The 14,535-nt window shown below is 39.7% G+C and overlaps 1 protein-coding gene across 1 annotated transcript in view; it reads right to left on the reverse strand.

Annotated features, from left to right (window-relative positions):
- The window catches only part of LOC122558381 (ninjurin-1-like), a 41,736-nt gene extending 27,696 nt beyond the window's left edge, over positions 1-14,040 (reverse strand). Inside the window, exon 1 of the mRNA XM_043706889.2 lies at positions 13,752-14,040. Coding sequence (XP_043562824.2) covers positions 13,752-13,892 — 141 coding nt within the window. The 5' untranslated portion in view covers positions 13,893-14,040. The remainder of the gene's footprint in view (positions 1-13,751) is intronic.
- Between the last annotated feature and the right edge of the window lie 495 nt (positions 14,041-14,535).

Consider the following 14,535-nt stretch of genomic DNA (forward strand, 5'->3'; position numbering starts at 1 on the left):
CCGACCCTCCGAAGAGTAACCCACCCAGTCCCATTTCCCTCTGACTAATGCACCTATCACTATGGGCAATTTAGCATGGCCAATTCACCTGACCTGCACGTCTTTGGACTGTGGGAGGAAACCAGAGCACACGGGGAGAATGTGCAAACTCCACACAGACAGTCACCCAAGACTGGAGTCGAATCTGGGACCCTGGTGCAGTGAGGCAGCAGTGCTAACCACTGAGCCACCCCAGTTGTTTAAAGGAAACATTTTTTCACCAAGATACTCAAAGAACTCCCCAAGCTCTTCTCCAGGTATGGACATGTGGAGATTGGGGATGCCTTTAAGAGAGCCCCATTAAAAATGGAGCACATTCTCATCACTGCACTGAAATGTCAACCAAAATCATGTGTTCAAATTCTGTAACAGGTGTAGATCAGATTTAGCAGTAAGAGTGCTACCATCGAACTATTTCCCAAATCTAACCTGTCAAATGGGGAACTTTACAAACATAACATTTGTAGCGGCTCAGTGGTTAAAATTAAGCAGGAATAGTTCTTGTATTCTTTTTGTTTGCCTGGCAATATTTGTTCCAGATGGTTCTGAATCTTAATGGCATTTTTGTCTACTTGTCAATTTCTTTTGGATCAACGTAAATGCAATTGGTTACACAGATCAAAGAACCTGGGAAAATGTCTGAAAGCTGTTCAGCATATTTTCTGCATAAGTGCTCTTTAACATTAGGTGAAGGAAAACTGCCCTGACATCTGTTAGAGGCTGTCCAGAAATAATATTATGGAATATTGATGATGTAATTAATGCCACATTAAAAGTGCTATATAAAATATAATTGACTGCAACAGAAGTATTGAAATTTTACAGGGTAATATTGTGATTTGATTTTGGGAATATGCATTCTATGAGACCAGATCAAGAAAAATAAGCACTAAAACTGTGGTGACAAGCAGCAAATCCATTAAAACTGCAATTGTACTTCTTTCATTGAAATAAATGGGAAACATAGCCTGGTCTGAGTATATCAGCAGAACCTGTAAAAAGAAGATTGTCAGCACAAAATTGGTTGATGATTTTTTTTTAGATTTTCTTAGAACAGATTTTGATGTTTTCTATGATAGTTATAGACAAAAGAGTAAGCAGTAAGAAACACTGCTTCCACTTGAAAATGCTCAGTCAATGGTGTTGACCAATGTTTGTCAAACGTGATTCCCGCCTTCAAACCAGGATTTACATGATGACTTTGTAATCCTTTCACTACACATACAAACATGTGTAGAAGGCATAGCCTTTAAACCTGTTGTATTATTAAATTAGATCATGTTTAACCTGCACACCTCAAACCCATTTACCTATTTTAGATCTATCTTTCATGACATCCTCACCGAACAAAGCATCTTCTTGAGTTTTGAAAATGGTCCAAACATTTACAGGTTTTGGGTAAAGACAGTCCCAGATTCCTATTGCTCTTTACATGAAAATGTTCTTCCTGATTTTACTCTGCATACTTCACACTTAACTGCAGTTAACAATTTAGTTACAACAAATGTCAGGGTTAACAAATCTTAAGACTATAAGACCATAAGACATAGGAGCGGAAGTAAGGCCATTCGGCCCATCGAGTCCACTCCGCCATTCAATCATGGCTGATGGACATTTCAACTCCACTTACCCGCATTCTCCCCGTAGCCCTTAATTCCTTGTGACATCAAGAATTTATCAATTTCTGCCTTGAAGACATTTTGCGTCCCAGCCTCCACTGCACTCTGTGGCAATGAATTCCACAGGCCCACCACTCTCTGGCTGAAGAAACATCTCAGCCTTTCTGTTCTGAATTTACCCCCTCTAATTCTAAGGCTGTGTCCACGGGTCCTAGTCTCCTCGCCTAACGGAAACAATTTCCTAGCGTCCACCCTCTCCAAGCCATGTATTATCTTGTAAGTTTCTATTAGATCTCTCCTTAATCTTCTAAACTCCAATGAATACGATACCAGGATCCTCAGCCGTTCCTCATATGTTAGACCTACCATTCCAGGGATCATCCGTGTGAATCTCCGCTGGACATGCTCCAGTGCCAGTATATCCTTCCTGAGGTGTGGGGACCAAAACTGGACACAGTACTCCAAATGGGGCCCAACCAGAGCTTTATAAAGTCTCAGTAGCACAACAGTGCTTTTATATTCCAACCCTCTTGAGATAAGAGACAACATTGCATTCGCTTTCTTAATCATGGACTCAACCTGCATGTTTACCTTTAGAGAATCCTCCACTAGTACTCCCAGATCCCTCTGTACTTTGGCTTTACAAATTTTCTCACCGTTTAGAAAGTAGTCCATGCTTGTATTCTTTTTTCCAAAGTGAAAGACCTCGCATTTGCTCACATTGAATTCCATCAGCCATTTCCTGGTCCACTCTTCCAAACTGTCTAGATCCTTCTGCAGCCTCCCCACTTCCTCAGTACTACCTGCTTGTCCACCTAACTTTGTATCATCGGCAAACTTCGCTAGAATGCCACCAGTCCCTTCATCCAGATCATTAATATATAATGCGAACAGCTGCAGCCCCAAAATTGAACCCTGCGGGACACCGCTTGTCACCGGCTGCCATTCCAAAAAAGAACCTTTTATCCCAACTCTCTGCCTTCTGTCAGATAGCCAATCCTCAATCTATACCAGTAGCTCACCTCGAACACCATGGGCCCTCACCTTGCTCAGCAGCCTCCCGTGTGGCACCTTATCAAAGGCCTTTTGGAAGTCTAGGTAGATAACATCCACTGGGTTTCCCTGGTCTAACCTACTTGTCACCTCTTCAAAGAACTCCAACAGATTTGTCAGGCACAACCCCCCCTTACTAAATCCACGTTGACTTGTTCTAATCCGACCCTGCTCTTCCAAGAATTTAGAAACCTCATCCTTAATGATGGATTCTAGAATTTTACCAACAACCGAGGTTAGGCTAATTGGCCTATAATTTTCCATCTTTTGCCTTGATCCTTTCTTGAACAAGTGGGTTACAACAGCGATCTTCCAATCATCTGGGACTTTCCCTGACTCCAGTGACTTTTGAAAGATCTCAACCAACGCCTCCGCTATTTCCTCAGCCACCTCCCTCAGAACTCTAGGATGTAGCCCATCGGGGCCAGGAGATTTTTCAATTTTAAGACCTTTTAGCTTTTCTAGCACTTTCTCATTTGTAATGGCAACCATACTCAACTCAGCCCCCTGACTCCCTTTAATTGTTGGGATATTACTCATGTCTTCCACTGTCAAGACTGATGCAAAGTACTTATTAAGTTCTCCTGCTATTTCCTTATCTCCCATCACTAGGCTTCCAGCATCAGTTTGAAGTGGTCCAATGTCTACTCTTGCCTGTCGTTCATTTCTTATGTATTGAAAGAAACTTTTACTATCATTTCTAATATTACTGGCTAGCCTACCTTCATATTTGATCCTCTCCTTCCTTATTTCTCTCTTTGTTATCCTCTGTTTGTTTTTGTAGCCTTCCCAATCTTCTGATTTCCCAGTGCTCTTGGCCACTTTATAGGCTCTTTTTCTTTGATAGATCTCCTGACTTCCTTTGTCAGCCATGGCTGTCTAATCCCTCCCCAGATAATCTTTCTCTTCTTGGGGATGAACCTCTGTACAGTGTCCGCAATTTTACCCACAAACTCCTGCCATTTTTGCTCTACTGTCTTCTCTGCTAGGCTCTGCTTCCAGTTTATTTTCGTCAGTTCCTCTCTCATGCCCTCATAATTACCTTTATTTAACTGTAACACCATTATATCCGATTTTGCCTTCTCTCTTTCAAACTGCAGACTGAACTCTACCATATTATGATCGCTGCTTCCTAAGTGTTCCCTTACTTTAAGATTTTTTATAAAGTCTGGTTCATTACATAGCACTAGGTCCAGAATAGCCTGCTCCCTTGTGGGCTCCATGACAAGCTGTTCCAAAAAGCCATCCTGTAAGCATTCCAAGAATTCCCTTTCTTAGGATCCACTGGCAACATTATTTACCCAGTCCACCTGCATATTGAAGTCTCCCATGATCACCGTGACCTTGCCTTTCTGACATGCCTTCTCTATTTCCTGGTACATTTTGCACCCCTGGTCCTGACCACTGTTAGGAGGTCTGTACATAACTCCCACTATGGTTTTTTTGCCTTTGTGGTTCCTCAATTCCACCCACACAGACTCCACATCATCCGACGCTATGTCATTCAGTGCCATAGATTTAATTTTGTTCTTAACTAACAAGGCAACCCCACCCCCTCTGCCCACCTCCCTGTCTTTTCGATAGGTTGAAAACCCTTGCATGTTTAACTGCCAGTCCTGACCCCCCTGTAACCACATCTCTGTGATGCCTACCACATCATAATCATTCATGATGATCTGTGCCATTAGTTCGTCTGCTTTGTTACGAATGCTATGAGCATACAGGTAAAGTGCCTTAATGTTAACTTTCTTATCATTAGAGATATTGGACATAAGAGATGTTGTATCCTACCTTTTCTTTAAATAAACATTCTAATACATGACTGACTTTCTTCAATACTTTTGCCCAATTGTCTACTCTCATGATTGCCCAAAGATTCTTTTCAATATGTAACCAATTCCATTAGCTATTTTCTTGAATAAAGTTGAGGCAATAATTTTGAGGGTTACGGACAAGAGTAAATGGGTGTTGTGAATATCTTTCTATTAATTCACCAGATTTCTTTGTAAAATGAATATTGTTCTTAAAATTTGCTGATCTAAAAAAAATCCCTTTGCTTATGACAAAGGGTCAGCAACTTCTGTGAAAAAATATCAATCCAGAGGAATTGTTAGGGATATTTACTGTCTCCAAGGTATTAGATAACTTTTAAAGCTACTACAAACACTGAAACTTCTTATTTACTTATACAATTCTTTTGTATTGTTTTATTATATAATATTGTAATATTGTTCTCATTGTTTATTTGTGTCTGTCTCACCAGCTTTGTAACAGCCTTACATACCTGCCTGCCAGCCATTAAACCTAGTTGTTAAATAGACTGTTCAGTTCCATGAAGACCCTCGGTTGAAACTCATGACTCTGATTAGATGTCATCCTTGAACCGAAGGACGGCTGATGACAACAAAATCTAATGATGTGTAATTGAGGAACCTCCTATCAAGGCAAAATTTGGCTTGCAGCAGAAAAAATATTGCACATACTCTTCTGATATGGATCTTATTGTACAGCAACTTGATAAGCTTGTTAGCATGGGTGCTAAGAGTGTGTGTTGTAGAGTACAGAGTAGGCAGAATGTCCATCAATGTGGAATGTTGATTAAACTCCATTGATGCAATTTTTCACTTGAATGATTCAACTAATGCTTTTTATTAGAGTCACAGAGTTGAACATGCATTCAGCCACATGGTGGACTCCCATCAATGCTAATTAAAAGGATCATCAACCACTTTAATCGATTACCACTGGCTATTGTTGAGTTGGTTGGGTGAGTTGTTCAGTTTGGTGGTTTGTCCTGCTATTTAGTGAAATCTGCAGCGAGTGATGTCACATGTGATGAAGGTTTTAGTTTTCAAATCATATATTCTGCTCACACTTGCTCCTAGTCAAGGGTGCTGCAGGTTCCATTGTTATGAAACATGACAAGGATAATGAGCTGAGGCAACACAGTGTAGTTCAAACTAGAAGAGAGAAAGCAGGGAGGTGTGAGAGAAGGACATTCATATCCACTCAGGGTCTTTAGGAATAAATCGCCAACCTCACCATTAGCTAAGAACAATATACACGATGTCTCTGCACAAAGACTTCATAAATGCTGCAGCTGTTTTCCCTTGTGCTCCTTGACAGTGACTGGGTACCTTTTGGCAAGCCTGTCAATGTTCACATCACTTCTATGAGTGCCCATCAGTGACTTTCTGTATGTTGTCCAACAGAGGTCCTCATTTGAGTCTCCACAACTGAGCTCATGTTGCGACCTCACATGATCTATCATTTCCTTTCCATAATATTATGTTCCAGATCACTTGTACCTAGTGTCAAACTGTGTGAAACTTTTACTTCTAAACTACCCTCTAAAGTGTGTGGAATTGTCAATATTTGAGCATGTATGAAATCAAGCAAAGGAAGTTCTTCCTCTACTACATCTTGTTCCTGCACAATTGTCTCATCAGGCTGCAACTCGTTTGGTATTTAACAGAAAAAGGAGTAAGCAAGGGTGGTTGTTTCAGCTTCCCTTTGACCACTGCTTTAGTGTGACTGTTAAATGGAGTAAGGATATCTATTTATTGTCACCCCCTGTCAGTTAGATGCTGTGGCCTGTTATGCACCATGTTCTGAGAAGGAAGTGTATCAGTGAATGTGGTTTGGGTGACGTACCTGATATGCTTGAATAGCTAACAGTGTGTACAGGCTGTGAGCTGTCGGTTTGGTATTTGCAGCAATCTAGCTTAATTCTGAAGCGAGGTATAAATTGGCACTGAGAATGATAGTAGCTGATTGAGGTTAGTGGGTGGTGAATGGAGCAGCTTATGGAGCTAGTAATGCCTGTGTAAGAAAAAGCATTTGAAGATGAATTTGCTCACCTTGACCATACATGTAAACTCATTCAGTTGTAACAGGCACGATATCTTGGTTCTTAGAGTTTACATTGAAATGGGTATCTGTTGTCATTACCTTCACAGTTGGTCTGGTGAGCTGCCTGGCTCCACGTCTATAAAGGAGCCCTCATCTCGTCTCCATCCAATCTACCAAGGCCCCCAGAGCTGTTACTGATAACCTTCCAGTATGGGCTGCACAATGTTTCATTATTAAACAGTGTTCTATCTGCTCAGAATATCATCTTCAGTCGCTTCTGGCTCCTGTTCCAGCTAGAATGCACCTCACTTTGAAAAGGTGCAGACTGGCTTTTTAATATTGCATGCAGCTTGACGAGGTTTAATATTGGGTCTCTGTTGAATTATATGATGTGATTCCTAAAGTAAACTCAATTGTGATATGATGCAGTTTCCAAAATCTTTCCTAACATTAAGTTCAATGCCAAATCAGACCAAGAATCACCTCACTGATCATGTGGTTCTGAAACATCTGTGAGACATTAGGCATGACAATAGGGAAGAAATGAATATTTTTATTCCTGCTCACATTCAGAACCCTTGTTGAAATTTCCCAGTTGTAATTGTTGCCAGAAATATCTCGCTAATCTGTTTCTCTAATTCAAAATCCATAGTATCTCTTTGACATTGAAACCTGAAATACATCCCAGTATATTTATCTGAGCTTTTAATTGGCTTCTAATTTTTCTAATGTGAATCCAAGGTTCATTATTTCCATTAACACAAAAAACAAGACATCTCCCTGGCTAAGCTCTCCAACCCCACATGTCAACAAATATTCTTTGAGGTACATTTCTCATAATTGGAAGAGATAAGTCATGGGGAGGATTAAAGGCTTTGCTTTTAGGCAGGTGGAAGTTTGTGGTCCTTGCAGTTATAATGTTTATACCTATGTAAGCCTTGATCTATTGTGTATGATGGTGTTTGTTTTTTGTTTTGTGCTGAAATAGTCACAATAGGTATGTTGGTGTAGGTAATATTAAGGATGGAATGAGTGTTTAAGAAACTATCAGTGTAGATGCTGAAAGATCTCATGGATACACATTCTCAGCACATTCTTAGAACATGTGGAGAACAGAGGAAGTACTGGTATAGTTGTAATATTAGTAGATTAATGATTCAGAAACTCAGGCTCATGATTGGGGACATAGATTGAATCCTAGCATTGCAGGTATTGAAATTTGAATTCAATAAAATCTGAAATTAAAAACCAAACTTATGGCAACCATATAACGTCTGCCAATTGATATCTGGTTCACTAATATCCTTTCGAGAAGGAAAATTGCTGTCCTTACTTAGAAAGATAAACGTAGTAGGCTGTTGCTAAATGGGCACCAAGTTCTAAGTGGAAGATACGTTCTTTGTTCTGTTGAAATTGCAATTTTTTTTCCAGAACTCTGTCAGTGTAAAGGGTAAACATTTAATTAAGTCTGTCCTACATGTGATTCCAGATGTACAGCAATGGGGTTAATTCTTAACAATCCTCTAAAGTTGCCTACCAAGCCCTTCAGTTGCATCAAACTATTACAGGCTTAAAGAATGGGATAGGATATCTGGAATTATCTCGGCATTGAAAGCAATGACAAAGACCCCTTACCAACATCTGGGAACTTGTGCCAAAATTGAATGAGCTGCCTCCTAGTCATACTTGTGGAATTATACCTTAAACGACAATGTCCTAGTCACGACCATAACTGTCCCTGGGTATGTCATGGTCGACAGACAGGACAGAGCCACCAGAGGTATGGCATCATGGTGTATTGTTGGGGAAACAGTTGTCCTGGGCATCCTCAACATTAACTCTATACCCCATAAATTCTTACGGCATCAGGGCAAACCTGGGCAAGGAAAACTCCTGCTGATTAGCACCAACTCTCACCATTAGATGATGAATTAGTAGACCTGAATGTTGAACACCATTTGGAGATGTACTAAATATGGCAAGGGCATTGGATGTACTCTGAGTGAGAGACTTCAATGTCAGTCTCCAAAATGGCTCAGTAGCACCAGTACTGACTGAGTTGGTGGAATCTTTAAAGGGTGCAACTACCAGACTGGGCCTGCAGCAGTTGGTGAGGAAACCTACAAGACAGAAAAATATATTTGAACTTGCCCTTACCAATACATCTGTCTGAGACATGTCCAAACATGGCATTATAGGTCGGAGTGACCACTTAAAAGTCCTTATGGAAACAAAGTTCACATTCACATTGTGAATATTAACCATCAGTCCTCCCGTACTAAATGAAATAGACTCTGAATAGGCCTAGTCACTCCAAACTGAACATCCATGAGCTGTTGTGTGCAATCACCAGCAGCAGAAGTATATCCAACCACAGTCTGTAACATAGTAGCTCAGTATATTTTCTGCTCTCTCAGTGCCATCAGGCTGGGTTATCAACCCCCTTGTTTAATGGAGAGTGCAGGAGGGTATGGCTGGAGCAGACAAGACAATTCTACTTGTGAGGTGTCAACCTAGTGAAGCTACAATGCAGGACTACTTGCATACTAAACAGCATAAGCAGCATGCTTTAAAATATTAAGAAGGGCACAATGCAGCAAAACATACACTTCATCCAAGAGTTTGTGTCACCTCCATCATGAAGACTGGCTACAAAGATCATCTACTTGAACAGCATTCCAAACTAACCCCAATTATGCCAAATTCTCTGAAACTATCATGTAGAAAATGGGCCAACTGTATTCTGTATCTGCCTTGGATTGTCTCTGTGGAGAAACCTGTACAGCATTTGTTTTGTAACAATGATTGTGGTACTGATAGCTTATTCTCAATGAGAATTGCTAGCAATGTTAAGGCTTATTGTATAAAGGGTATGACAATCACTGACTTAAACTGAGTGTTATTTGGATCAGCTGGTGCTGGTGAATATGCTGTACTGAGAAACATATAGGACTATTACCATCCAGAAGGACAAGGGTAGCAGATATGTGGGAACCATTTGCAAGTTCCCTTCCAAGGGATTCACTATCTTGATTTGGAAATATATTAGATTAGGTTAAATTAGATTCCCGACAGTGTGGAAACAGGCCCTTCGGCCCAACAAGTCCACACCGACCCTCCGAAGAGCAACCAGACCCATTCCCCTACAATTACCCCTGACTAATGCACCTAACACTACAGGCAATTTAGCATGGCCAATTCACCTGACCTGCACATCTTTGGACTGTGGGAGGAAACTGGAGTACCCAGTGGAAACCCATGCAGACACGGGGAGAATGTGCAAACTCCACACAGACAGTTGAGAGCAGGAATTGAACCCAGGTCCCTGGCACTGTGATGCAGCAGTGCTAACCACTGAGCCACTGTGCTGCCCCATTCCTTCAGTGTCATTGGTACAAAACTGTCTCACAAACTGTGGGTCTTCCTAAATCAAATGGACTGCAATGATTCAAAAATGCAGCTCACCACCACCTTCTTAAGGGCAACTAGGGAAAGCAATAAATTCACATCCCATGAATCTTTTAAAAAAAGCTTTCAAGTTTCAAAAAGACGTTTTGTAGTTTGCTTTTGCTTTTTTGCTTTCCACCTGAATAGAACTACCTTTGACAACCTGAGAGAAAAATACTTCAGATCCACAATGTAAGTACTCTAAACTAAACTTGTGAGGTTCTTAATTTTGTTTCCCATTATATTAGAAGGAACAGGTGGATGGATTACTCAGCATTTTTGACCATTTTTACTCAACGTCAAAGATTTTGCAAGCTTTGCAAATCTTTTGAAGGTTTTAATGAGGGACATAAAGGTCAAACAAACGTACATTTCACCAAAGAGAAAGTTCCATCTTTTCCCTGAAGATCTGCTATCATGATAATTTTCTTGACCACCATTCTAATTCATCCCCAGAAGTATATGCAGATGTACACTTCTCCTGTCAAGTAGAAAATGGGCCAAGTGTATTTTGCATTTGCCTTGGTTTAACTTTATTGAAAAAGAATCTCTGTACGGCAAGACATTGACATTTGTGAATGAGTCTGACTCCAAATGGAGTGTTCGTGTTATATGGGGAGCTGTTTAAGCTGGGACTTCTTTCCCTGGAGCAAATGAGATTGAGGGGTGACCTTATGGAGGTTTATAAAATCATTAAAGGCATAGATAAGGTGAGCAGAGAGGGGAATTGAAAACTAGAAGGCATACATTTAAGATGAGAGAGAAAAAAATTTAAAGAGACCTGAGGGGCAACCTTTTCATGTACAGGGTAATGTGTATATGGAATGAATTGCCAGAGGAAGTGGTAGATGCAGGTACAGTTATAACATTTGGAAGCCATTTTGAAAGGTGAATGAATGGGAAAGGTTTAGAGGGATATGGACCAAATACAGGCAAATGGGACTGGATTAGTTTGAGAAACCTGATTGGCATGGATGAGTTGGACTGAAAGGGGCTGTTTCTGTGCTGTATGATTCTATGACACTATAAAAGGATAAGGTGTCCTTGGAGATCTTTCTGATACATGCACCTTACTATGTATAAGTTTGCTGCCACCATCCTTTTTAGGTGTGGGGTCTGCTTGGTTTAGGGTGGCTGAAGAAAACCAATTCTTGGTCTAACTAGAAGAGATTGTCCTATTGAAGAATTTATTTTTGCATGTTAAAACTAGTTATTGGTTAGATTCATATTATAGACAGATTGTTGCAGAGTGTAGATAATATGTCTTACTCCTCTGAGATCCTAATCTGTTTTGCCCAGAGGTTCATATGACATCAAAGTGGTGCTTGTGGAGCCCCTCAGCATTAGCTCTTTCTTATCTATATCCAACGGTTTTCTCCAGCCTGACAGCCAAAATATATCAAATTCCAGCCAGTGAATTGCCTCAATGAATGAGATCATAAGCACACTGGATACATTTGATATAGATATTCATAGCTGCCATTAGGAAAAGATGACAATAAACACTGAACTACAGTGGTCATGTTCTACTCAACGAAACTGCAGACTCCCACGTAGCAAAAACAGCAGAAATGCCTACTGTAGGCACATCATTGTGATATTTTCCACCAATATATCATTCTATTATTTAATATTGCCCATTTACAACATTGCCCAAAACTAAATTACATGTAAAATCCTGGTGGCAGTCTTGGAATTGGGGGAAGGTGGATATGAGGTAATAGCGGTAAGATACATTGAAACAGTGGTTTCCTTTGGGGACATTTTCTAGTGGAGAGTTGAAAGTGAGTCACATGTGCACTTCACAGAGGTGGGCAGCTACTAAACAATGATGAGACCCTAATTAGGGGCCATTTGCCATTGGCCATAGATGGAGTTGCCCATCACCATATGAGGAAGTTGCCAGTTCAGTGGAGACTGCCTGCCTGCAGCAGGACAACTGCTACTCTGAACAGAAAGCTTGATTCTCCAATAATGGGGCTGTGGTCAGGAGACGCTGTACCTGTAGTCCAAATAATTCTGTTTGAAGGGTTTCCCCTCTATTACGAAAGTCCTAATGGGTTTCACTATAAGTTTGAACCACTCATGAAGTCCCTGACCTCAGCAACTCCTACCTCTCTACATGGGTCTTCCAAGACTCAAGTACTTCTGTTTGAGATGCAGCGTTAGGAATCCACGCACAGTCCTGAGGAGTACAGTGAATGCAGAGGTGACCACTTAGGAGGCAACTCCCTGACATTTGATCAGCCAGTCTTGCTGCTGGTAATCATGGACTCAAGAACCCAGTGATCTTTAGTTCAAAGTGCTGAAGCCTGTGGGCAAATCCAACCTATTAAATCTACTAAACAGTAGTACCAATGCTTTCTCGACCCTTGTGGATGTGAGCAACAGATGTTTATTTGCTTAACTCCATTCAAAGACAAGCAATGAGCTACAGCTGCATCATCACAAAAAGTATTCTTATAATCATTCTGTTGAAGGAGGTTTGTAAATTATTGATTCCATTTTCAGGAATAAAAATAAATTCCTCTGTATGACCGAAATGGAATTTATACTCCATGCAAAACTCTTAACTCCACTAGAAAATGTCCCCAAGGGAAACCACTGTTTCAATGTGTCTTACCCCTATTACCTCATATCCACCATCCCCCAATTCCAAGACTGCCACCAGGATTTTACATGTAATTTAGTTTTGGGCAATGTTGTAAATGGGCAATATTAAATAATAAAATGATATATTGGTGGAAAATATCACAATGATGTGTCTACAGTCGGCATTTCTGCTGTTTTTGCTACATGGGAGTCTGCAGTTTCGTTGAGTAGAACATGACACTGTAGTTCTCTGTTTATTGTCATCTTTTCCTAATGGCAGCTATGAATATCTATATCAAATGTATCCAGTGTGCTTATGATCTCATTCATTTCTCTATTTTCTTCTCTGTTTTGCATGTTGAATTGATTTCATAGTTCGAGAGCAATGATTGCACAAACAGAACACAACTTTTAAAACAAAATACAGTTATACATACTTTATACATATTTCTGCATCTGTGAAATATGCAGAACATATCAGAAATGTACACCATTTGGTGGAGATTGTACTGTTAGAAACCAGTTAATCAAAATCAACTCCTCTATCAAAGAAGACCACTTATTCTCCTTTCATTGACAGTGTAAATTATGACCAGTATAAGTATACATGTACAACAGCCATTCAGGAACAATGATAGAATTAAATTGACACATTTCAATTGTAATCTGTATCAGGTTTTAACACAGAAATGCACAACAAAAGATTAGGAGCCCCTACCAGTGAAATACAAAAGTAGATGATTGGAAATGTCAGAACTTTGCAAAAGGAGCAGAGTGAATTAACTCTGTGACCTGCTGAAATTCAGGAGCTGTGTATTTATGATGTTCAGTCTGTACTTGTCCTTAGGTAGCTTCTCTAACTTATAGAGGGAACAGAAATCAGATATTTTATTCTGGAGGGTTTACTGGTGATATGCGACAATGTAAAAATGCATCCATGTGTACTTATATTCATGCATAACTGACTCGGATTTCTAGCTGTACTTTATCAACATCCATCACAATGTCGTGTACAATGATTTTGATACTGTCATTCTCTGGAATGAAACTTTCATTTTTTTTCTACTTCATAAACTATTACATTTTTTTCATGCTTGAAAAATGCATTACAAAAGCTGTTTTCCAACTCCTACTATAATATATACTTACATTTACTCTGCTTTCTTCATTGGAGCTTTGCCGAAAGAGAGGCTCCTCATCAGTAGATATATCACTGCCATCACTGTGGGAGTTACGGTGCATATTTCTCCAAATTAAGGTACTCATCCTGTTCTTATGAACAAGCTTCATATCAGAAAATTATAAGGAAACATGAGGTTTTATGGATGCACACTCCATTTCTAAATCCTTCTGGAATTTTGATAGCTCGTTGTTAATAGCAGTGAAAGCAGCGTGCTTTGTAGCTCATGTACATTTCAGGAACTTTAAGCCATGTTTACCATTCACTGTACCTATGACAGTAAATACAAGGTATGAATGTGTTATAATTCTGGTAGTTTCCTTTTGCATTGTGGTGTGAGGTTTCTCTTTTGCAGTCACAGTGAATGAAAGATCCAGAGCTGCTGACTCATACAAGCTGTTGAAAGCTTTTAGCTGCCTCTTACACTTTTTTTTGTATTCTTTGCTTCCCATTATTAACTTTTATTTACATATTAATTAGACATGCTGAATATCACATCAACTAATAACTTAAAGGCACAGTGTTCTCACAAAAAAAATCTCAATCCATCTCCAATGTTTACGAACACAGAAGATAACAATATTTAACGGTTTCCAAATGAACTATAATGGGGGGGTTGTTCATTATTTTCATAATGTTAACAGTGACATAGAATATATATATTTCTCATTATCTTTCTAATGATTTAAAGTTTGATAAATAGCTTTTTTGTCTTTGTCCTTTTGAATGTTTCTAAATATAATTATTAATTGA

The sequence above is a fragment of the Chiloscyllium plagiosum genome, unplaced genomic scaffold (assembly GCF_037043375.1).
Source record: "Chiloscyllium plagiosum isolate Xiang-an unplaced genomic scaffold, Cpla_swu_hap1 HiC_scaffold_17, whole genome shotgun sequence".
Taxonomy (NCBI): domain Eukaryota; kingdom Metazoa; phylum Chordata; class Chondrichthyes; order Orectolobiformes; family Hemiscylliidae; genus Chiloscyllium; species Chiloscyllium plagiosum.